This window comes from Chanodichthys erythropterus, chromosome 14, assembly GCF_024489055.1.
Source record: "Chanodichthys erythropterus isolate Z2021 chromosome 14, ASM2448905v1, whole genome shotgun sequence".
In the NCBI taxonomy this organism is placed as follows: Eukaryota; Metazoa; Chordata; class Actinopteri; order Cypriniformes; family Xenocyprididae; genus Chanodichthys; species Chanodichthys erythropterus.
The window spans coordinates 3,152,973-3,178,596 of NC_090234.1; the positions used below are offsets into that span (position 1 = coordinate 3,152,973).

At 39.8% G+C, this 25,624-nt stretch overlaps 1 protein-coding gene across 1 annotated transcript; it reads right to left on the reverse strand.

Moving 5' to 3' along the window:
* Positions 1-530: 530 nt before the first annotated feature.
* On the reverse strand, positions 531-24,195 carry kif5aa (kinesin family member 5A, a). Its single transcript, XM_067408886.1, has 29 exons — positions 23,842-24,195; positions 23,214-23,301; positions 23,039-23,112; positions 22,111-22,215; positions 21,980-22,028; positions 21,840-21,895; positions 21,675-21,762; positions 21,458-21,582; positions 17,785-17,889; positions 17,555-17,703; positions 15,713-15,891; positions 13,159-13,373; positions 12,924-12,992; positions 11,596-11,802; positions 11,373-11,519; positions 10,537-10,725; positions 10,293-10,410; positions 7,064-7,122; positions 6,735-6,841; positions 6,514-6,615; positions 5,856-5,916; positions 5,112-5,183; positions 4,923-5,027; positions 3,568-3,784; positions 3,319-3,457; positions 3,175-3,239; positions 864-891; positions 689-776; positions 531-595 (listed from the first exon to the last, which is right to left on the reverse strand). Exons 1-28 carry the CDS (start codon positions 23,968-23,970, stop codon positions 698-700), a joined length of 3,126 nt encoding a protein of 1,041 aa, XP_067264987.1. The 5' UTR covers positions 23,971-24,195; the 3' UTR covers positions 531-595; positions 689-697.
* Positions 24,196-25,624: the final 1,429 nt, after the last annotated feature.

Consider the following 25,624-nt stretch of genomic DNA (forward strand, 5'->3'; position numbering starts at 1 on the left):
AAATCAGAGCTATGATTGGTCAGAATATCTGGCAGAATAACTGACACATTTGGAGTGTTTCAGAACTGCAGCATCTGTAAATCTCTATGATATGTTCCCTTGACATACAGCAATTTTCATCCCAATCATATCAAATCCAATGCAAATCAAATATTACTGAAAAGGTTTTGTTTTTTTCCCACAATTGGAGGTAGTCAGTACTTGAATATAATATTATCAAAATCTACACAATGAAACACACACACACTGTTATATGTGAATCTTCACAATATTGAACCGTCTGTCTTTAAGGCTCAGCAAGACTAAAGGGAAATATTTCTAGTTCTCTCCTGTATTATAATGCAAGCAATACAGATGTGTGTATTCAAATATCTACTGTGTGTGAGGGTTCATTTACAACCTATGAGCTGTTTTCTTACTAAACAGACAAACATGCAACAGTGAGATACGTGAGACAGGATACATGATGTGACTCTGCATGAACGATAGGGATATTCCATACAATATAAGACAGTGCAGAGCCAAGAAGTCTAGGAATTAAAGTTCTGGAGGAGATGGCGAAGGCTGAACGGCTGCATGCAGACAACTGGAATATCTGGAGAAAGTGGGACCAAAGGAGATTTTACAGAATACACTGATGAAATCATTGGTTTCTTAGCTATTTATGTGCGTGTTTGTGTTTGCTTACATTAAATGATTAACTGGCGGCAGTCTCCTGTTGCATGATGTAGATTCGTGAAGCATCGTCTACCATGCTGCCACAGTGAACATCATTCCTGAAACACAGAAGCAGCCCGTGAAAAGCTCAAACATTTCAACATAACAACATAAACAAGCTAATTGGAACTAATCCAATCACTTACCTGTTATCATTAATGTCTGTGCTATTTCCTGAAAAGCATAAAGGAACAGAATAAAAGGATACAACTGTTATTAGCAAAAACATACAGTGTCTATGAAAAGCTGCTTCTGGCCTTTTAAACCTGCTTGTCTAACATCAGAAGCCTGAGGTGAAGATTTTACAATAACAGGATCTCTGGGTAAACTGACACAAAACAAATCTCCACTCTACAGATACACTATATTTCAATGGTCCACTTTAGATATTCAACTAACTATAAGTAACTACATGTCAACTAGCAGTCATTAGAGTATTAGTAGACTGTCTGCTTCATATCTGTGTAACAAGGTTTGTTGATATGAGGAGGAGGAGGCAGGAACCGGCAAATGTTAATCATAACTTTAATAATAAAATAAACAAAGAACAAAATGAAAGTAAAGCGACAGGCCCTCACGGACGACTGCCACATAAACTAAAACAAAACCACAACATAAAGTCCCAGGCCTGGTTCTCTCTCGTCCTTCACTGTCGTCACTCCTCCTTTTATCCTTCCAGAGCTCTTCCGTGGGGCTCGCTCCGCTCCCACAGCTCTCGGCCCCGCCCTGCTCGCCTGCTTTTGATGCTCCCCAACAGACATAAGACTATAAGTAACTTCGCAACTACATGTTAACTTATTCTACAAACCTGAACCCTAACAGTCTGCTAATGACTACTAGTTGACATGTAGTTGCAAAGTTACTTATAGTCAGTAGAATGTCTAAAGTGGACTATCAAAATAAAGTGTAACCCACTCTTAAAAATAAAGGTTCTTTATTGGCATCGATAGTTCCATGAAGAGCTATTTTGGGGGACATATAATAAAAATCTGGCTTTTTCTATGTTTAAGTGCTATAATCAGGTCCCTGGAACACCTACCAACCCAGAAAACATGAAAAACGACACCCCAGTAACTCAGATGTTTCGCTCCCCTTGTGACGTAGGAAGGGGATTTTATTATAACATTACCGCCCCTGCATATTTAAACCCACTGTGTAGCCATTTTGTTTTTTGCAAATGTACCAGTTCTAACGCCATGGCCAAAGTTGGAGCAAAGCATGCTAACTGTTCTGTCGTTGGCTGCACAGATGAGCACTGAACACTATTTAGAGTCTCATTAGAGCCTGCAAGTTGACCCTGGCAAGCTCGATTGCTAAAAAAGGAGAGTTTCAGTATGAGCAGTATTTTTGGAAAAAAAAAGGACCATTTACAGCATTTGATAGCGATCATAAACGTTAGCCTGGTGTGTATGGCTCTGTTTGGCAAACAGGTACGCTGTGTGTAGTGGGCGTCCATACGGGTTTTGCACAAAAGATTTGAATCAACTCCACAACAACTACATCAATTTATCCACTAACCATTCAGAAACGTCTAAAAGTTGTAACTTCTTCCTGAGTCTCTCCATCAGTGTCGACTCCGGTTTGAACAATGTAAGGCTGAACACTTTCCTCATTTTGGCTGCATGAGATTCTCCAGCTTTGTTGTTGTTGAGCTGTTGAAGCTCCGCCCTCTTCTGGAAAGGGGGCGGGAGCAGCAGCTCATTTGCATTTAAAGGGACACACACAAAAACGGCGTGTTTTCGCTCACGTCCAAATAGGGGCAAATTTGACAAGCTATAATAAATGATCTGTGGGGGATTTTGAGCTGAAACTTCAGACACATTCTGGGGACACCAGAGACTTTTATTACATCTGGTAAAAGGGGCATAATTTCCATTGCATGAAAGATTCTTTATAGTGGAAAAAAGTTCTTTAGACTATTCAAATGTTCTTCACACTAACGAAACAATGGTTCTTTTAGGAACTGTTCACTGAAAGATTCTTAAAACAGTTCTTCTATGGCAGGAAACCACCTTAAGGAACCTTTATTTTCAAGAGTGTAGATCTCTCCCATGATATGGGAACTATGGCACTTTCACATGAGAAATAGAGAGATGGACGTATTTTATTTTGATCAGGGTTCCTCGTTCCTGGAGAGTCGCTTTCCTGCAGAATTCAGCTCCAGTCGTTCTCCAAGAGAAAAGAAGCTGTTGCAATCAATGTTGGAGATTTTCAACTGGAGCAAATTCAAAACGGCACTTCATGACAAAAGGTTGCCGATCCCTGTTCTACATCTACACACGCATTTAGTTGACAGACATCTGTTTCATCTGTAACTTTATTTTCCCAGTTCATCTAGAATAAAATAAGTTTATTTCCAAATATCAAATTGATACTTGTGAATTACAAGTACGAGCACCAACAACATTTCCAGTGGAAAACTGTTGTTTTTGGTGCCGTCAAAGCACTCACACTTACCGTTCTCCACGTCGAGCGGACAGGAGCTCGGTATGTCTGTGGATCTCACAGTGCTGTATCCAACACTGAAATGAACAAAGGGCAGATGAGAGGAGGAGAAGACGAGAGACAGACAGGACCAGGACAGCGAGGACTGACACTCACGTGTTGGTTTTCTGAAGCGCAGTTTTCTCCTCCTGCAGGAAGAGGGCATTGCTGTAGGATGTGGCGGGTTTGCTGGCGCGTGTGGAGAAGCTGGTGGGGGATGTGGCTGCGACATGGTGTCCAGGTCTCACTGGCTTAGCTGTCAGAGGTTAAAACAAACACATCATGAACTAAAACATGAGAAGCACCTTTTTATTTTTTAAAATGTTTTACATGTCAATGCACTGTGCACATCATATTGAGACGTACCGATCTGAGCAGCGTTGGGACGCCGCAAAGGATAGCGCAGGCGCATGGCGTCACGGATGCGTTCCACCTCCTGCTGGTAGCGTCGGCGGTCGTTCATGGCGCCCTGCTTAGCGTCCTTCAGTGCTGTCTCCAGCGCCCGAACCCGCTCAGCCGTAGAACGAAGACGCTTCTCCAGCTTCGGAAGCTCACACCGCAGATCTGCATTATCACGTACCAGCTGCACAAACATTTTCATCAGAAATTAGTATTATCATACATTATACATAAAGGGACACAACATTATGAAATGCAGGAGCTTGTACTCTGTTCCTGGTCAAAGCTGAAAAACAGTGTAAATCTGCGTATGTTGTGAGCAATCATTTCTCTTCAGAAAACTTGGATTAAACCGATCAATTCATACGGATTACTTTTACAACCTCTTTAGGAGTTTTTTGAAACTTGGGACATATAATTTTTGTCCCACCATTGAAACTTCACGCACTCAAAATATTACAATAATCTTCATTCATGTTCTGAATATGAATGAAAGTCTAATGGTTTTGAAAGTCTTATGAGTAAATGATGAAAGTATTTTTAATTTTCGGGTGAACTAACCCTTTTAATTACATGGTTTGTTGGGTATGCACTACTTGTATACATTATTTGTTATATTTAGAGTAGCAAATATATATGTATCTTTTTATTTTAGAATTTAAGCCTAGAAATATCAAACAATACATGAATCACATCTGGAAAGGTGTAGTTGTTAATGTTTTAATACTGTGATTCATACAAATACAACAGTTCTCATTTATGAAACACAAGAAGGAAATAAGGTAAATCGATTCTTATGAAAACTGTCACTTTTAACTGAATGCAACAATTTATGTTAAGGCCATGATATACTTAAAGCGAAATCGTTTAAATAAACATGACGTGACTGGAGAGCGGAATTGACCCTTTGCAGGGAGTTTGATTGACAAGCGATCTAACCAATCAGAACGCCGAATCCGCCATTTTTTTGTCCGACAAAGCAGTCAGGAGTTAGAAGATTAACCTTGGTGGACTTAAACTTGAAAAATGGTGTGTACTGACGTCCGCGGGTCTTTGCGAAGGGTCAATTGCAGAGCGGGTGCAAACATCCACATCACTATGATCAGATGCTTTCTGAACTGCTGTTTTCTACACAACAGATAGATTTACATATTTATGTAAATGTGGGTGGCGTTGAGATGTTTGCTAACAGTATAATCACTGTAGTGGTATTGCAAACTTCTTTTTACCCCTAAGTGAATAACAAAAAAGAATTTGCCGGGAGCATATCGGGGCCTTAAGAATTCATTTACATAAAATATATTCTGAAAGTGCGTCCTGACCTGTTTATGAACCTTTGTAAGCTGATCCAGGTTGTTTTCAAGAAAGGAAATCTTCTGTTTCTGAGTGTTAGACCCCCCACTATCATCAGGTCCAATTTCTGTACTCTGTGTAAGGAAAACATGTCAGAAAGTCACACAACAGTGGATCATTTGTGAAGCAAAATATCCATGTTCACATGTGGAACTGACTTTTTTAACCCGAGTCGTGAGGTCTTGAACGAACAGCTTGCGCAGGTTGTGGAGGGTCTGGAGTTCCCGAGCCTGAGACAGAGAGAGAAGCAGCCACATGAGACCACAAACAACTAGATGAAAGTGAAATATCCGTATTGGTTATTAACACATTCGTTATCAGGACATGGCCCTAAAGATGACTGACTTCTGAAGAAGATGAGATGATTTCTGAGTATCGCCACTCATGTTAATATGCCTAAAGTTTATAAAGTTTTTTTTAAAGTTTTTTTATAAAGTTAAAAATTTCTTTTATTTTCCACTAAATTATGTGATCTGAGGAGGTGTGAGTGTTTCACTGTTACTGTTATCCTTTCAGCCAGAGCAGCAGAGGGAGCTCACGGACAGTTATCATGTCATTTATGACATATGTGGATGTAGTACCAAATATGGAAGTCTGGTATCAACAGGAACACAGTGAAGAGACAGACGTATTGACAGATGAAATATGAAACTAAAAAAATACTTCATTTTGACAATAAGTGATTTGGCTGTTCTCCAAGCACTTCTGTTATTTCAGTAATGTGTATTTATGGTTCCAATGGTTAACGTGTAGGCTCACGTACAAACCTATAAATAATATATTTCTGCCTGTGATAAAGTGATCAGCTTTCAGCAAACACTCTAAAATTACATCATCATGGTGCACAAATTCAGATGAGAATGATGTAAAAAAAAAAAAAGGAGTTTGTATGAGAAACGTACAACAGTCTCCTCAAGGCCCTTGAGATCCTGTTTGGACTGCTCGTGTCTCTCCTGCTGAAACCTGAAGAGAAAACTCAAACTTTAACACGCATTAAGCATTCATTGCACACTGTAGCATCCATTAAAGAGGACCTATTATGCCCTTTTACAAAGTCTTGATGTTGTTTTTGGGCTCTACTAGAACAGGTTTTCCTGCTCGAATGTTCATAGTTTTCCTCATATTCTCCATTGTTGCAGCTCCTCTCTTCCCAGTCTGTCAGTAACGCTCTGTTTAGTTCCGGTCTCTATGAAGCCCCTCCTTCTGAAATCACAATGTGCTCTGAATGGTCGGCTGGAGCAGTGTGTTGTAATTGGTGTTTGGGAAATGTCCCGCCCCTTACCATAACCGCCAGTTTCAACACACTACTAACTAACTCAACCAGGCCCCGCCCCTTTATTATGCATATTAAATATTTAAATGCGGAATGTTGTGAATAAAACTCAAGACTACAATGGAGGCGTTTCAGGGAGTTCAGAAACACTGACACTGATATAGAGAAGAACTCCCGCTGGAGGGACTTTAAAACTTTACACAATAGGTCCTCTTTAACACTCTCAACATGATCAAACAAACAGTTGCTATACAATCAATGTATTTGTGCAATAGTAAAAAACGTACGACAGCTGCTCCAGACAGGCGCTCTTGGTGTCGTCCTGCATTTTCAGGTTACTGAAACTGGACCGCACATGAGCCAGCTCCAGCTCTAGAGCCTGATTCTTACTGTAAGACACATTGTGACCTCATTTACAACATTTAGTGATTATAATGCATTGTGTAATGCTATCAGAAGGCACTCATGCTCATATATACAGGAATAGTGTTATAGAAATGAGACTGACTCGGTAAGGTCGTCAATGAGTCGCTGTTTCTCATTAATCTCATCCCGCAGGTGGCTGAGCTGCTTCTGACGAGACTCTGCATGGAGAACTGGACGACCAGCGGACTTCTACAAAAACACACACAAATAAACACAACTCATGTGACAAAAGTCCAATACTATTTCACACACCTTCCTAGTGTCCATGTGCTTGAATGCTGCTAGTGACTTATTTTGAATAATAACCACATCATGTGCAACATCTCTCTTATCATAACATGTATGTGTTCCGTACACTAGTCACAGGACTGTTCATGTATTAAATACTAGACCCATGTATGTCCGACTTACTTTCCCATCAGCCTCTCTGTCAGCCTTCTCTCCTCCATCCAGATCTGCCACATGGCTCTCTGATATAAACATATATATAGAACCATTAATGTAGCAGTTCAGTGAACAGCAGCAGTACAGAAGTGCGCTGAATCTGAAACGAATGCCTTTGGGCATGATTTATAGCATGCTAAGACAGCACAGATCTTCAGACAGTTCTGAATTTGGTAGATAAAAAAGTTAATCAAAGATTAAAGTTAATTAAAATCAGCCGAAGTCTTAGAAGAGGAATAAAAAAGGTTTGTCAAGAGCCCCTTTCACACAGTGCGTTGATCCAAGAAAATTGCCAGAGTGCCTTCTGTGTGAATTCAAACACATCCCGGGATTGATTCTGGGATCGATCCTGGGATGGGGACCTAGTAATGTCGCCAGGATCAAATCCCGGGACACATTATCCACGTATTTTCTCCATGTGAAAGCAGTCTTAAGGTTTTAAAAGCTTGAATTTTTCTTTCACAGTCAGCCAGAAAATTTGACAGAACGACCATAAGACAAATCATCCTTGTTTTCTTTTTTGGTGGCCCGTCCCTGGCTGGAGTTTCTGGTTTTTACAGCAAAGGGAAATAACACCTAATGTGGGAAATTAAAGCAAGGCCCAATCCTGTGCTTTTTGTTTTGACCAACAGGTAAGTTGTGTTATCATTTATCATCTACTAATAACTTGATTGTGCAAGTTTTTCTCTGAAAACTGACCATAACCAACAATAAACAACCACAAAAGAAACATGTAATCGTTATTATCTTTAGTAGATGCCGTCTATGAAGAGGGCTCCCGGATTCCCTCTTCCAGGCAGGATAGCGGATGTATTGGGTCACACTTTGTCTGGCTTCTCATCTGGGACCAATTTGACTAGGAAAAACTTACCAAGAGTTAAATGTCCAGCAAATCCTCTCCCAGGGTCACTGAGACACTCAAACCCCTCCACTGTGTTAAGGTGATTCGGGTAAAGGCTGATTTATACTTCTGCGTCGAGTGTATGGCGTGATTGGTCTGCTAGAACCTCTCCCTCTGGTCAAAAAAACTGGCGCGGTGCAATAGAAGAAGAGCGAGCGCTTTCAACTTCCATAGGAATGAAAAACGATCTGTTTCAGGCGACACATGAATTCAAACCTCAACAAAAGTCGTTACCTATTTGCCGCTTCTATTTGTAAGATTCTCTGACAACGTACATGACAAGCTGCTTCTTCTTCAGCTTTTGCCTTGATACTCAACATGACCGCGGACAATGCCTACTAGTGGTCTGCATGCACATCGACGCGGACAACGACACAGAAGTATAAATGAAAACAGACACATAGCTTACGGCGCAGAGGCTCCGACTGACGCAGAAGTATAAATCAGCCTTAAGGAGTAAGTTGCTGCCCCATATGGAGGAGTTCAAATATCTTGTGTTTGTTCACGAGTGGGTGCCGGTCGATCATGAGATTGACAGGTTGATCGGTGCTGTGAAGACAGCAATGCAGTTGTTGTACTGGACTGTTGTGGTGAAGCAGGAGCAGTGCCTGTAGGTGAAGCTCTCGATTTACCAGTTGATCTATGTTCTGACCTTCACCTATGGTCTGAAATTATTTTCTTTTCGGGGTGTGTGGGCTGATCCCGAGAGACAGTTGTGATGTCCGGAAGAGACATGGATTAGAGCCGCTGTTCCTCTTCATCGAAAGGTGGCAGTTGAGGTGGTTTGCGCATCTGGTCAGGATGCCTCCCGATGGAGGTGCTCCGGACATGTCCAACTGAGATCTAACATATTGCACCAGAATGCCCATCACACACCAGCTTATTGATGGAGAGGAGACAGATGAAGCCAATCTGTATATTGGGATGATTAGGAGGCCATGATGATGGGCAGAGGCCAGTGGGCAAATTTGGCCAAGATCCCAGGGTTAGACCCCTATACTTTTTCGAAGGACATCCTGGGATTTTTAATGACCACAGAGAGTCAGGACCTTGAGTTTATGTCCCATCCAGAGGATGATGCTTTTTTTGACAGTATAGTGTCCTCATCACTATACTGGGGCGTTAGGACCCACACAGATCACAGGGTGAGGGCCCCCTGCTGGCCTCACTAACACCTCTTCCAGCAGCATCCTAGTTTTCCCAGGGGGTCTCCCATCCAGGTCTCAACCTTGCTTAGCTTCAGTGGGCAACCAGTCTTGGGCTACAGTGTGATAGCTGCCGGCAGGTATGCCTTGGGATCCGCCAGGAGGAGTTGCGGTAAGTTGCAGATGATAAGTATGTACCAAACGACGCTATTTGCTTCACTGAAATAAACAAATCTGATTGCACGGTACGGTTTGGAGTTGACTCGAGGTGCGACGGAGGGCGGACTGACCAGACTGATATATCTTGTAGAAGATATATCATTCTGGACTTGCCAGGCAAGCCCTACTTAGCCTGCTGCCACCAGGACATGGTCCCGGACAAGCACCAGGATAATGAATGGATAAAAGACATGTGGAACACTAATGAATACAGAACTTTTGATTTATTACCAACGACAAGTGTCCTTTGTGCATTATATTGCATTGAACCCCGCTCGGGTGAAATCAAAATGTAATTTAGAGTAGTATGACTATGCTACTGGACTATATATTAGCTGTTTGGCTCCAGCATTCCTGCGACCCTACAGAGGACATGTGATTTGGAGAATGAATGGATGGATGGATATTGGCCACTGGAATACAAAAGACTCCTTGTGTAGTCTTGTCAGCCCTGGTGTTGTAATTCTAAGCATTGCCACTGGTTTGTCTTCTTGTGTCTAAACCTTTTGCCTTCCTATTTGGATTCTTTACTAGCCTGTAGTTGGGTTGTTTATTGCTACTCTGATTCTCTGTGAACCACTCCTGCCTATCTTCTGGACTTCCTCTGGCTTTACATTTAATAAAGAGATCTGCACATGGATCCTGAATCCTGTCTCACACTACACAGGGAGATGTATCTTGACAACTCTTGGAGTTTTTACAGTTAGATGTTTTGAAGTTGGGAAATCTATGAAAATATTGGCCGATTTGGAAATCTGTCATAAGAGTCTGAAGGTCTGTGCAGAGTTTGGAGCTTAGGAAGAGTTAGAGTTCAAAAATGCCTCTCATAATAATAATAATTTTACAGTGTTACAATTGGGGTTTATATCACTTCTGTATATAAAAAAAAACATTGTGTCTACGAGATGTTAATTGTGTGTTTGTGTCTTACCTGAGTTCTGCAACATGTACAGTTCTTCACTGAGAGCATCATAGTTGTCCTCCAGCTGTCTCTTCTTGTGCTCCACGTTCTGCATGTACTCTGTGAGAGAGCGAATCTTGGCCTCATGCTGCTCACAAACATGCACAAAGACACAAAGTTACTGACAAGCACCACACGTTATCTACTAGCATCAGAAAGACTCATGTCATATATTGTTGTGCAAATTGACGGCCTGATGAAAATGAAGCCACACCTGTGAGATGAGCAGCTGGCAGGAAGACAGCTCTCGGCTGGTTTCCTCCATCTTGCGATGGCACTCCAGCTGCATGTTCTCCAGCTGCCTGCAGCGCTTCACCATCGACTTCACCTCAGACTTGATCTTGCTGATGTACAGCCGCGCCACGGTGAACTCCTCCTCGATCGCACCACTGATCTCCACCGGCTACACACACACAGACACAGAGATTACAGAGACACACAACTGCAACTAAAGGAAAGCGAATTACCATAATGCAGTGGTTCCCAAAGTTTTTCTGCCAGACCCCCCTCTTGTATACTACAGAAAAATATTTTCAAGCCATGGAGATCATCAGAAATAAAACAAGGCATCAATTTGCTGTCAGGGATTTGTCGTGTCACATTTAAAAGGTTCTGTTTGCTTTTGTCATATCATGGCTCCCTGTAATACTCAATTCTGGTTCTTCAATCGCGCCATCTAGTGACTCAAGCGGATACTGCTGCAAGTCATCTTCAGGTAATAAAATGTCAAATTAATATTTTGTTTACTCATGTGGCAAGTAGCCGCATTATAAGTGGGATAATTATGCAGTGGGGTCTGAAGAGGTTTCTTTTGAAAAATGAAAATGGAAAACACACAATTTGGGAAAAATAAAACGGATTTTATAAGGCACTAGAACCTTTGATAAATTACTGTTACATTTCATGATTTTAATTAAGCATGGTTTTTGATTACTAAAATTTTATTTAACCATGGAATTTATTTAAAATGGAAATCAGAAACATTTTAACTAAAAGGAATTTTAGAAAATGACCTATAATAATCCCTAAAAGTAATCCGAGAGGACTCACAAGCTTGATTTCTCCATTGCCGACGATGGTGCTGAACTCGCTGAGGTCCTTCATCAGCCCGTTCAACACGTCAGCGATGCGCTTCCTCTGCTGCGAGCTCACTTCCTGCATTTGAGCAAGCTCCGCCTCCAGCTCCATCAGGTTCGCCTAGAAAGCAAAGGAACCAGTGAACACGCGTCATTCATTCACTGCCTCTATGTGAGAATAAGGCAGCGGGCGTCACCATCTTGTGGCTGAGCTGCTCGGCCAGCTGTTTGTTGTGGAGGCTCTTCTCCTCCACCTCCTGACTCTTCTGGTCGTAGTTGACCGCCAGCTCCTCCAGCGCCTGCAGCACCTCCCGCACCTCAGCTTTGGCGCTCTCGCTCTCCGTCTGCAGACGGCCCAGCTCCGTCTGCACCTTATCACTGTCGCCACGCGTGGACGCCAGCAACTGCAACACGCACAATAATATGAGCTAGAAAAAGAGCAAATATCCCTCAAAAATCCTCACATCCCAGACTAAAATCGGATTGGGCAACAAACCATGTTTTGGGTCTTTATAAAATAGCGAATCTGCCATCATGCCACATGATGCTCAATTGTGGCAAAATCAATGTATTTTGTGGCTCATCATAGCATTTAACTACTAAGTGTATGTGAATTCAATTAAATGTTTGCTTATTTGCAAATGAAAATCTTTGAAAATTTGTTGAATTCAAGACACCTGAATGTATAAACTGTGCATTCAAATTTAAGATGAGTAGCATGCCAATTAGCGCCAATTTGAATGAAAACACTTTTGAAAAAATGACAAGCAATATATTAAAATCAGCAAACAATGTTTTTTTAAAGAAGAGAAGTCTGGAAAGAACAGATCCAGATCAAATAATCCAATCATAGTCGGTCGTATTGATCCTCGTGAGCAGACGCTGAACAGTAAGTTATTTTTTCTTAATGCACTGGAGGGCTATTCATTTATCAAGCATGTACACTGAATGGATTTTAATAACATTAACGTACTTGAAATGAGCACCTCGTACTAGGAAAATACAAGTTATGGATCGAGCATCGTTAGATCCTCAATTTTAAATGATTCGGGGACCAAAACATCCAGTGCATTTTGGTTTGGGTTTATTCACCACACCCTCTTTTGATTGCTGCTTTAAAAATCTAGTGTTCACTAGTATTTTTCCTGAAATAATATTTTAATATAATTAGAATTTTGTAAATATTTAAATTAAAATTTCTAGTTCAGTTTTTCGGCCTTGCTGACAGCCCTAATTTACAGCTTATGCAAATTAAATGTGTGCATCTACTAATCTTTCGTTTTATTGTTCTGGTGAAATGTCACAAGGTTCTGTTTTTGGCGAGATCACTAAATTATTTGGGAGCATTACATCAGTGTGCTGACTTATCTTGTATGTTTTCTATATGTTTTTGTTTGTTTAGCACCTGTATTTAAACTCTTTTTGGGATGTACATGCCTTTCACTATTTTTGAGTAATTCATATATTAACACTTATAAATGTATCAGTTGAACTGAACAGCCATTACAGCACGGTCCAAATGTACCTCATCCTGATCCAGAATCTGCTCCTTCAGCTTCTCCACCAGCTGACACTGGAGATTGATCTCATCATCCTAAAAAACACACACACACAGTGAAGGATGTGAGGGCAAATAAAACACTGACAGCGATACAATCCTGTTTGTCTTGTTTTGCACATATATTCTGTAATCTGATAGATGATACAGTGCAGTGAGTCTTTATTTGCTGTTAGTGATAATGTGATTAGTGAGTGTTCACCTTATCGTCCAGCTGTCGGTAGAGTTTGCGGATCTCTTCCTCGTATTTCTGCCGCTCTTCCTCAGAAATCCGCACCACAATAGAGGAGGAGTCAGAGTCTCTCTCCCTCTCCCGCTGGCGCTCCGATGATCTCTCATTATCCAGAGACACCTCATCACTGCCGTCAAGCTTCACCACGTCAGCATCTGCCTGCTCCGTCTCAGGAACCTTCTCTCCTATGGAAAAACACATCAGGATACGATCAGCAAACAACCTTAGGCTGGTTTAGGTTTGTTTTTAGCAGGGACTTTCAATTGATATTTGAGCAAGGAGAGCAGGAAGTCAAATATATAAATCAAATATATATATATAAAAGCATCACCTCAGACCTTACGTAACACCTTACAGACAGTGTATTGACGAATTCAGGAAAGGCCCTGTCCCAAGTGGCACACTTGATGTGAAACTCTTTGGTGTCCCATTTGTCATTTTATCATTAGGATATGTCCCAAAAACATTTAAGTTAGCAGTTAATTTAGCAAGTTATCTTTTAAAGAGTTAATTCACCCACAAATGATAATGCTGTCATTAATTACTCGCCCTCATGTCGTTCCACACCCATAAGACCTTTGTTCATCTTCAGAACACAAATTAAGACATTGTTGATGAAATCCGCAAAATGAGAGCAAAGCCATTGAAAATCTCAAGGTCCATAAAGGTACTAAAAACATATTTAAATCAGTTCATGTGAGTACAGTGCTTCAATATTAATATTATAAAGCGACGAGAATACTGTTTGTGCACTAAAAAAACAAAACAACGACTTTTCAACAATATCTATATGGGTGATTCCAAAACACTGCTTCATGAAGCTTCTGAACCTTATGAATCTTTTGTTTCGAGTTGGTGATTCAGATCTCCTATTGAATGGCTAAACTGCTGAAATCATGTGAATTTGGCTGCTCTGATTCACTGATTCAATTCGTACAGCTCCGAAGCAGTTTTGAAATCGGCTCATAAATATTGTTGAAAAGTCGTTATTTAGTTTTTTTGGCACACAAAAAGTACTCTTGTCACTTTATAATATTAATATTGAACCACTGTACTCACATGAACGGATTTAAATATGTTTTTAGTACATTAATGGATCTTGAGAGAGGAAATGTCATTGCTCCCTATGCAGGCCTCACTAAGCCATTGGATTTCATCAAAAATATCTCAGTTTGTGTTCCGAAGATTAATGAAGGTCTTACGGGTGTGGAACAGCATGAGTGTGAGTAATGAATGACAGAATATTCATTTTGGGGTGAACTAACCCTAAGTTAATCTTTTAAGTAGGACTAAGATAATTTGTCAGAATTTGTCTTTTATATCAAAAATAGTTCTATGTTCACTTCTGCAGAAAAATAAAATGCTATCAGAGAAAACATTCAGGCACAATTTAGAGCATATAACTGCACTGAAACTGCAATCATCAGAGTTAAAAATGACTTGCTCTGTTATTGGCCTTTAGTGCTGCTTTTGACACTATTGTCCATGATTTTCTTGCATAGGCTTGAAAATTATACTGCATCAGTGATCTAGCATTAGCGTGGTTTATATCTTTATATATCTTGATCGTTATCATAAGGTTATCATAAGAAAATAAGGTAATGCCATATCAATCAGAAGTTAGGTATGGAGTGCCACAAGGCTCAGTACTAGGTCCTTTGCTTTTCACCTTGTACATGCTTCCCTTGGGTGACCTAGCTTTCATTGTTACGCCACTTTTTTTCACAGATACTCAGATTTATATGCATGCTTCATAAACAAACTACGGCTGGTCCAAAACACAGCAGCCCACTTCTATTTTAGCCCACTTCTGTCAACACCGCGTTGGCTTCCTGTTAAACATCGTATAGATTTAAAATCTAAAAGCACTAAATGGTTTAGCTCCCCAGTACCTGAGCGAGCTCTTAATGCATTATAGTCCTTCACGTTTATTGCTATCTCAGAATTCAGGCCAGCTGATAATACCTAGAATATCAAAATCAACCGCAGGCGGTAGATCAATTTCATATTTAGCTCTTAAACTTTGGAACAGTCTTCCTAGCATTGTTCAGGAGGCAGACACTCCATCTTACTGTAAATCCCTTTTCAATCCTGGTCCTAGGAAGCAACATTTTGTATGTCTCTCTTATCTGACACACTCAGTTCAGTTCATTCTCTGCTCTAATGAGCTGATGATCTGAATCAGGTGTGTTTATTAAGGTGTATCCCCAGGGCCAGGACTGAAAACCACTGCCTTAGCTGATTGTTATGCTGTATTAGTTAGGTTCACCAGAATCGAAAACACATCACAAAACAATAGAGAATGGTGTTTTCACTGTCTCATCCCCAGGATCATCCCAATGTTAGCAGGGTCAGTCTGATCCGGTCTGTATCCAGCTCTGACCACAACACAAAGACTGTCGCACAAACCCCAACAAGACCCCGGTCAAACTTCCATCAATTTCTGTATATTGACTTGCAGTGAAATTTGGAATCAACTAATACACACAAAATTAGTTTAAAGAGCTGTATAAATCAAACTGACTTGACTCATGCGAGCAGTTCAAAGGCTCACCGCTGCGCCAGCGCCGCAGCTCCAGCTCCAGCCTCTGGATGGTGTCCCTCAAGCTCTTGCTCTTCTCCTTCTCTTTCTCGTACTTCCTCTTCCACTGCTCAGCTGTCAGCTCCAGGTTAATGGAGGCCGTGTTCTTGATGGTCTTAGCACTACAACACACACACACACCGGTCTCAGTCTCATAAATCAGCACTGCATTGCAGCTCCTTTTCTTCCCCACCACAATGTTCTGCAATTAATTCAACTTAAAATCTGCCATTGATTTACACCAACAGAATGTTCAACACTTAAAATGTAACCAAAAACAATAAACGCTTTCACACAGCAGTTCTGGGGTCAGTGGATATTAGGGGCTTTAGCCCAGACTGGATAATTGGATTATTTAAGGGAATTAATTAAAGGGTTAGTTCACCCAAAAATTGAATTTCTGTCATTAATTACTCCCTCTTATGTTCTCCCAAACCCGTAAGACCTTCGTTTGTCCTCAGAACACAAATTAAGATCTTTTTGATGAAATCTGAGGGTATCTGATCCACACATAAGCAGCAATGACACTGCATCTTTTGATGTCCAGAAGGGTATTAAAGACATCGATAAAATGGTCAATGTGACTACAGTGGTTACATCTTAATGTTATGAAGCAACGCGAATACTTTTTGTGCACAAAAGCAAAACAAAATACCGACTTTATCGACAACATCTAGTGATGGACAATTTCAAACCACTGATTCAGGAAGCTTCAAAGCTTTACAAATCTATTATTTCGAGTCAGTTGTTCAGAGCATGTATCAAACTGCCAAAGTCATGTGAACTATTGAAATTTCAAAAGACTTGTGACGTAACGATACCTCATTTACTGAAATCACGTGACTTTGGCGCTCCGATCAACTGAAACAAAAGATTTGTAAAGCTTCGAAGCTTCATGAAGCAGTGTTTTTTTAGAAATCGTCCATCACTAGAGATTGTTGAATAAAGTCGTTGTTTTGTTTTGTTTTTGTTCACAAAAAGTATTCTCGTTGCTTCATAACATTCAGATTTAACCACTGTAGTCACATTGATCATTTCATCAATGTCTTTAATACCTTAAAAGATGCAGTGTCATTGCTGCTTATGTGTGGATCAGATACCCTCAGATTTCATCAAAAGATTTGTGTTCTGAGGACAAACGAAGGTCATGCAGGTTTGGGACAACATAAGGGTGAGTAATTAATGACAGATATTTCATTTTTGGGTGAACTAACCCTTTAGTTAAAGTATTTAAAGTGATTTAAGGCATTAAAGAAAAAGAAATGTCTTCGTAGTTGTAAAGTAATCAATTTAAAACCATTTGCAAATAATATTTAAAATATGCACACATTCAAAAATGCAAAACGTTTCTTGTTTCGTCACATTCAGTTATGAAACATGAAACAGGTAAAAAAAATAGCCTTTTTTCAATTCAAAATGGTGAAATTTGATAAACAGAGAAAAAGTATTTTGCATCACTGGATACCACTGTTGGTCTGAGAACATTTCTACTGTGAAACAGTTGTCAGATAATAAACGTTTAGCTACTTCTTACCATGCACTTTTTCACCGTTAAAACTAAAGTAATGCTTTAATATGTACTTTTTTCACAGTTTTCACAGCGCAGCAACTGTAATTGTATGCACAATTATTTTTCCTGATTGATTGTTCACCTCCATGAGAAAGACAAGGTAACAGATTATTTTGGGGCTTCAGTCCTGTTAGCTCACCCCTGGATACGACTGAAATAATTTGTGGCCACTATACGTTTTTCCCGCATATCATGTGTTTCTGTGCGGGACGTACCGCTGTCCAAACATCAGCGTGGATTTAGTCTCGGCGTCGTTGTAGCTGGAGGGAGAGCAGCAGATAAACATGGTGGTCCGGCAGTTTCCTCCCAGAGAATCCTGCAGGATCCTGGTCATCTTACTGTCGCGGTACGGCACGTGAGTCTTCTGCTCACACACAGGAGGGGCGTCAGTGTAACCAAACACAAATATATATGTGAGTGTGTGTTTTTGCATGAGTGCACTTACAGTTCCTTCAGCGAGAGCAGAGATGACGTTTCCGAGAGAAGACAGAGACTTATTGATGTTTTTAGCTTCATCCAGAACGGCTCCAGCCGCACCCGTCTTGCTGACCTGCATGTGAAAATACGCCACAAACACTCTTAACCCGTCTGCTTGATTCTTCTTCATTTCTTTATTTATGAAAGAGTCATGAATGTCACAACATGGCATGATATCATGCATCAGAGAAGGGTGAATTTAACTCTCTATGACAACTGTTGAGGTCAACACTGGTTTTGAACACACGCTGTATACTCCTCAGCAGCTAGGTAAGGCTTTATTCCTGTTTTTCTGCCTGTATCCACCTTCATTTTGAAATGCGAGCAGGCGCAGGCATTTGTAGCTTGAAAGTGTCAGGCTTCTGGTGTCATTCGCTTCCAGTTATTTTACCTGTTCAAAACCAGTCTGTTATACTGCCTGATACTGCAAACTGGTATTTGTTATATTATTTTATACAGCAGCTCTTTCTGGTTCTCAAATCTGATTGGCTGAGAGCCATGTGATATTTCCCCAGTATCAGCACTGGAACCGTTTCACCATTTGCATAATTTGCATTAGGTGAGAATGTAGTTATTTAGACTTCAGAACGTATTTTGCAATTTGTTTAGATGCTTTCGAGACTGCGAGCTCCAGGCCGTCAGTGGTGCTCGAGTACCCGCTGAGAACAGCTTCGTCTCGGCCAGTTCTTTTCCACTGGCTCATATGTAGATAGTGTTTAAACATTAGATATAATTAATTTGGGGTATATAATCATTTTGGGTTAAGGGGAAAATTAAGTATTATAACTTTATATTTAGGTTATATTTAACTTAAATCCTGTACTAGAGTGCTGCTTTTGTACATTTGACTGAATTGTTTGCTATTTCCTACTGACTTTTATAATGGCTATTTTTGTCATTTAAATATTATTGTTCAATAAATATTATTTTTTATAAATAACATGCTGTATTTGGTATTGAGAAAGGGTTCATTAGTGTTGCACTGCAAAAAATGCTGTTCTTACTTAGAATTTTTGTCTTGTTTCTAGTCAAAATATCTTAAAGTTCTTAAATCTAGAAGCATTTTCTTGACACGTACAAATTATTTTCTTGTTTTCAGGAAAAACAAATCAAAATTAAGTAAGTTTTTCCTTAAAACAAGCAAAATAATCTGCCAATGGAGTAAGCAAAATAATCTTAGTCCAAACTGAAAACAAGATTATATAGCTTATTCTTGGTTTGAAATAAGATTATTTTGCTTACCCCATTGGCAGATTATTTTGCTTGTTTTAAGGAAAAACTTATTTAATTTTGACTTATTTTTCCTGAAAACAAGAAAATAATTTTTACTTGTCAAGAAAATGCTTCTTGATTTAAGAACTTTAAGATATTTTGACTAGAAACAAGACAAAAAACTCTAAGTAAGAACAGCATTTTTTGCAGTGTGGTGATATGGACTTCACTGAAAGTTACATTATTACTATCTTTGTGAGTGGAACGGGACTGGTTGTAAACAAGGAAGTTGTTTTAGCACTGTGGGAAATCCCCTTAACTTTTAAAAGGACAAAGACAAATATATTGCTTTCCTCGTCAGACATTTAAACAGATTCAGGTAATACACTTGTTTAGTCAGTCTGTCTCTCTTAATACCCTACATAACACCATGAGTTTCAATGAAGCGACTCTGAGGTGAACCTTTAGAATTAGTAACAGATCTTGGGCTCAACTGTTAATCTGTCAACCTGAGATTTTAATCTGTGGTGGAAGGAAGTAGTTCCTCACAAAAGAGGGTTTTTAAAGACACTCTGTGGTTTTTATTTATTTACACACTTGTGCTGCTGAACTGTTGTATAAACGCAACATCACACTCGTAACCGTGAAATATGGTTGTATATAAGCACAATATGATTACCTGTGGCCGAATCACGGTTGTACTGATATACAGCCATAATGCATGGCTATGAGTGATATTGATCATTTAATTAATGTCACAATCATAAACACACTGGTTTGTAGCACAAATAGTTTTACAGTTCACTGCACATTGACATTCTAGATGTTTTTCTCTTTTCAAAGAAAATAGCTTCCTTCCGCATCAGAAGTGGATAACCTTCTGTCATCAGTGGAACACAACAGAAAACATGTCTCCTGCAATTCATGGCCATACAATTAAAGTTAACGGATTAGTTCACTTTTAAATGAACTTTTCCTGATAATTTACTCTCCTCCATGTCATCCAAGATGTTCATGTCTTTCTTTTTTCAGTCAAAAAGAAATTAAGGTTTTTGATGAAAACATTCCAGGATTATTCTCCTTATAGTGGACTTCACTGGAGCTCAAACGGTTGAAGGTCAAAATTACAGTTTCAAAGGGCTTTAAACAATACCAGACGAGGAATAAAGAGTCTTATCTAGAGAAACGATCAGCCATTTTCGAAAGAAATGTAAACGTATATGCTTTATATAAACAAATGATCATCTTTTAAAGGTGATAGAGAGGATCTTTTTGCCGACTGAGAATCCAACGACTGTTAGTGAGTTTTTTAAATGAGCACATGCGTAAGAACAACCCCCCTCCTTCACAGCTCATTTCAAGGGAATGCCTCCCAAAACTCATGCACTCCTATTGGAACACGAGTGTTTACCACCGGCATTCGCTGTGTCGTGTTTTTTGGATTAATTATGTCGGACTCACCGCAGGTAACTCATAATCTGCAGTTGTTACTCCTGTCTCCGGACAAAAACACTGCATGTGGCGCCTGTGGAGTGTGGAAAGTTACTGGAGCGTGCAGCCGCACTCGTCTCTCACAAGGAACGTCACGGCAGTGATTGACAAGCCAGAGGGCCAATCGATTACGCGATGATCACACAAACGATTGGCTGATGTTTTTAAGGCCCTACCTCGTGCACAGATGATGTATATTAATATTTTTCCTTTCAGTGCACCTAATAAATAGTCTTTTATCAGTTAGTAAAGACAGTTTCAAGTAATATTGCAAAAATGTATAAAACAAAACATCCTCTTTAACACCTTTAAGTGGTTCCGCCAAAACCTCACTTTCGTATTCTTCAAAAAGCTTACGCTGTATGTCCTACACCTTCCCTATTCTACTTCCAGAAAATTTAAATGACACCGTATTCATTCCGGAAGTAGAATAGGGAAGGCATAGGACATACAGTGTAAACTTTTTGGAGAAAACGAAAGTGGGGTTTTGGCGGAACCACTTAAAAGGTGATCATTTGTGTTTATAAAGCATATACATTTACATTTCTTTAGAAAATGGCTGATAGTTTCTCTAGATGAGACTCTTATTCCTCATCTGGTATCATTTAAAGCTCTTTGAAGCTGCACTGAAACTGACATTTGAACCTTCAACCATCTGGAGTTCAGTGAAGTCCACTATATGGAGAAAAATCCTGGAATGTTTTCATCAAAAACCTTTTCTTTTCGACTGAAGAAAAAAAGACATGAACATCTTGACATGGATGACATGGGGCTGAGTAAATTATCAGGAAAAGTTGAATTGAAAGCGAACTAATCCTCTAATAGGGTCCAATGTTGTGAGTAACCCAACATTAATTACAAATATATTGTGTTCCACAAAAGAAAGAAAGTCATACAGGTGTAAAGCAACATGAGGGTGAAGTATTCGTGCAAAAGACCTTCTCGCTGCCGGCCAGATCCACCAGGTAGAGTTTTCCACAGAGTTTCTGCTCCGTCTCCACATGCTCCTGCTTGATGTTGATCAGGAAGATGCTGTGGCTGCGAGAGCTGTGCTCATTCATATCTGACAACAGAACAACATCACATTAAACGTCACTCTCTAATCCTCGTCATATGAATATATGTGTTTCTAGAGATGATTTTAGAAGCACTCACTGGTGACAGCGACGTGCCGATTGGACTTTCCCTCGTCGATGACGTCCATGACCTCTTCCGGGCTGGAAACGAAGCGTTCGGTACAGCCCTGACAGCACACACGTCATTAGGATTGATAGAAAGCTTAATCAAAGTCTCACTAAACATGGGGTTGTGATAAATCACCTTCACGTAAGGGACGCGGTTCTTGTCCTCATGCACAGCCAGATTGGTCTTTGTGACTAAAGAGGAAAGAAACACAACGAGGAGTATAAACAACACTGCACTGAACTTGTAACACTGCACTATTACTGCTTCCTACAAACCGTCCAGAAGATCCCGGATCTTCTCCATATAGATCTCGAAGTAGGACACCTGAGGAAAGCAAACACTGATTTTGAGAAGGACTCACACTGGTAGAGCAGGAGCGGTCAGGTTTATCAGGAGCTCTGTGTACCTTGATGTGGAACTCCAGGTTTTCATCCATGGAGAAGATGTGGTTGAAGATGTCCTCTGCGATGCGGGGAATGATGCCCATCTGCTGCGGGTCGTGGAGGTTTCCCTGAAGAAAAAAACACAGTTCGTTATTAAAATTCATCCTGGTCTGATCGAGCTTCTAAACAAGTCAAGTCATCTCTATTTAAATAGAGTTTTATACAATACAGATTGTTTCAGAGCAGAAAAATAATGAATCGATGCAAACAGAATTTAGTAAAGAAAACAGTGTCATGGTTCAGCTGAAGTCTTTCAATGTTGATTCAGTTCCAATTAATATACTTTGATGCTCCCCTTTAGACATTCTGTTGACTATCAGTAAAGCTGCATATGCATGTGGATGAACTCTCATTAGAGTATTAGCAGACTGTAGGTCAGGGTTCGGGTCAGTACAATAAGTTGAAGCAAAGATACTTGCAGTCAAAATCAAGTGTAACCCAATTCGCTCTGTAGAAAACAGCTCTGTCATGGTCCAGCTCAGTTCTCGACCAATAGAGTCAGTGCAGTCAGATCAATGGCATTGTGTATTATTAATTAGATACTTTAAGAAAAACATGTTTTATTGTTGTCGATTCATGGTAGAAGGAAGCCAAATTGCTTAGATAGTCGTGTTACACCCATAAACTGATCCAGACGACGACACTGAACAACTGCACACATGACCTCTGCTGACCAATGACATTTACAAAACAAAACTGCCATTTTTAGTAGTAATGTTTAATGGATGTTATTCTAAATACTTTCCATTTTGATAGTAAGGTCATTTTTGTAAATATTGTAAATAATTTTGCTATTTTTATAATGTAAAATCAGGTAAAAACAGTCCAAAATGAACTCTCTGAACCTGTAATAATGTACAAATGTTTATGTTATCTGAAATATGATTGTACCTCCATGGTATGGGTCTTCCCTGAAGAGGTTTGTCCATAGGCAAAGATGGTGCCATTGTAACCTCCCAGCACATCTACACACACACACACACACACACACACACATATTATCTTTAACACTTCACATCAGAGCTGCTACAGTCCGATAGCTTCACCCAGAGCTCCACACACTGACCTTTGACGATCTGCTTCGCACAGGTGTTGTACACCTGCTCCTGAGTGGTGTTGGTGGGAAACACGCGGTCGAAGGCGTACGATTTTCCCTGCGGACCCATAAACAGACACAGAGGAAGAGGAGAGTCAAGCAGGAAACGTCATTGTTTGGACTCAGTTATTGATTATAACACTAATCACGTCACATCCAGACGGCGGCGGAGAGACATACTGTATAACGTCAGCTTTATCCTTTATAATCCTTCACATTCAGCTACTTTCACTATAGATTTACTTTATATTTCAGCTTAGTTCATTTCACCCTTCCCAATAACATTATACACAAATCATCAGCCACTCCCTGCATTCATTCAAACTCTCAAACTCTCTCTCTCATCTATATATGTATATATATATATATATATATATATATATATATATATATATATGAGGTAATAAGATAATAAGACATAGAGAACGATATTTTTGTCATACTTCAGCTACTCTTGGATGAGGCCTTCATCCTCTATATGTGCTGACGTCATACTGACACATCAAGAGCATCATGGGATAATTCATCTCATCATTTAATCTAAAGATCTCTGTGTCTGTGTTGAATCTGCAGTAAAGGAGGTGAATGTTCATCATACCCCGATGATGACGGTGTCGTCCCCTTGAAAGGTTGGCAGGAATTTGTCCCCGCGCAGGATCTCGGCCTGATTGAGAGGCCGGAAGCGGCAGAGCACTTTGATGTTACACTCAGCTGCGGCGTCCGTCATGATTCTGCTCGATAACGCGAGTTTAGATTAAAACGGGATGTGTTATATCTGTATGGGAACAGAAGACGGTAGCGTGACGGCCTGAACTCGAGCAAATGGCGTCTGCGCGTCGAATCAGGCGAAGCTCCAGATGTCTGCTTTAAATGCTGCTGCTGAAGCCCTTTGCTGTGGTGCTGTTAAATGCTGTGTTTGTTGTCCTCGATGCTCGGGAGGTGATGCTGCTGGAGTCGGGCGCAGTGATGTGATGGCGGAGGATGCTGCTGTTGTCATGAGGGATGCGGAGGCAGGGCGTGTCTGCTGGACCACTCGCGCGAATGGGCGGGGCTCCGCGGCCCTACATCATCATTCTCCTATTTTTCTCTTCACTGATTAATTTCACTCATATGTCAGGCTTTTCGATGTCATTATTCATATCATATTTTAATCATAATAAGTATAATATCTGCTCTGCTGAAGCAGAACCCGCTGTCACGTGGTGCCTGAGACTTTCCTCAGCGCTGCTCAGGATGGACCAATCACAGCCGGTTGCTGGATTATTTTGTCATTTCATATGCAGATTTCATCGGATTTAATGACAGAGCAGTTTTTTATTTATATTTTAAACAGCTAAACTTGAAACGATTATAATTTCCAGTGTAAATGTCTCCACTGATATTATATTATATATGTGGAATGGGAAGTGTGTGTGTTGTTTTGGCTATACTTGTGAGGTCCTCATTTTGTGAAATACTTTAACAAGAGACATTGACTGGTCCTCACTAGTTTTGAATCAGCCAAAATATGTTTTTATTTAAATCTAGTGATGTCACATGTTTCTGTGATGGGTAGGTTTAGGAGGAAGGGTTGGATTAGGTGACCTGATATAAATCAATGGAAGTCTATGCAATGTCCTCACCGATGTCCTAACAAAACAAACCTGTGTGTGTGTGTGTGTGTGTCTTGTCAGAGGAGAATGGGCCCCACAGCTTACATATCTGTCAAAAACTCTACAGAAATGAATGCGAGTCCCATACATAATTTTATTGTGGTAAAGATTTATCCAATAAATGATATAGGGGTTTCATTATATATATATATATATATATATATATATATATATATATATATATATATATATATATATATATATATATATATATATATATATATATATATATACATATATTCTATTTACAATTTTAGACCTATGCCATTACATAAACTAACAACAATACAGATACATTTTACATATAAATTAAAATCTGGTGTTAAATATTTCCATTTTTTATTATTTTGCTGTATAAAACTGCTTATCCCTTTTTTTAAATTATAAAATGATTATAAACACACTGGTTTGTATTAGAAACAGTTTTATTTTATGCTGAACTTTGTTATTTTTCTCGTTATTTCTCTCTAGTTAATGAATCAGACGTCTCACACATTCACAGAAAAGATCTTACGTCCGCAGAGGAAAGCAGCAGATAAATCAGCCTTTATGGGTCATTCTACAGAACTGGTTCAGAGTCACAGCTGGAAAATAATAATGTATTTTTACACAATTTTTGTATGTATTCAAATTGCATAATATCCAAGCTACACATTTCTAGTAATTCTTATATTGTATTTTCAGAAAGTTTTGGAATATTTTTCCTCTCCCCAAATTTGTCACTACCGA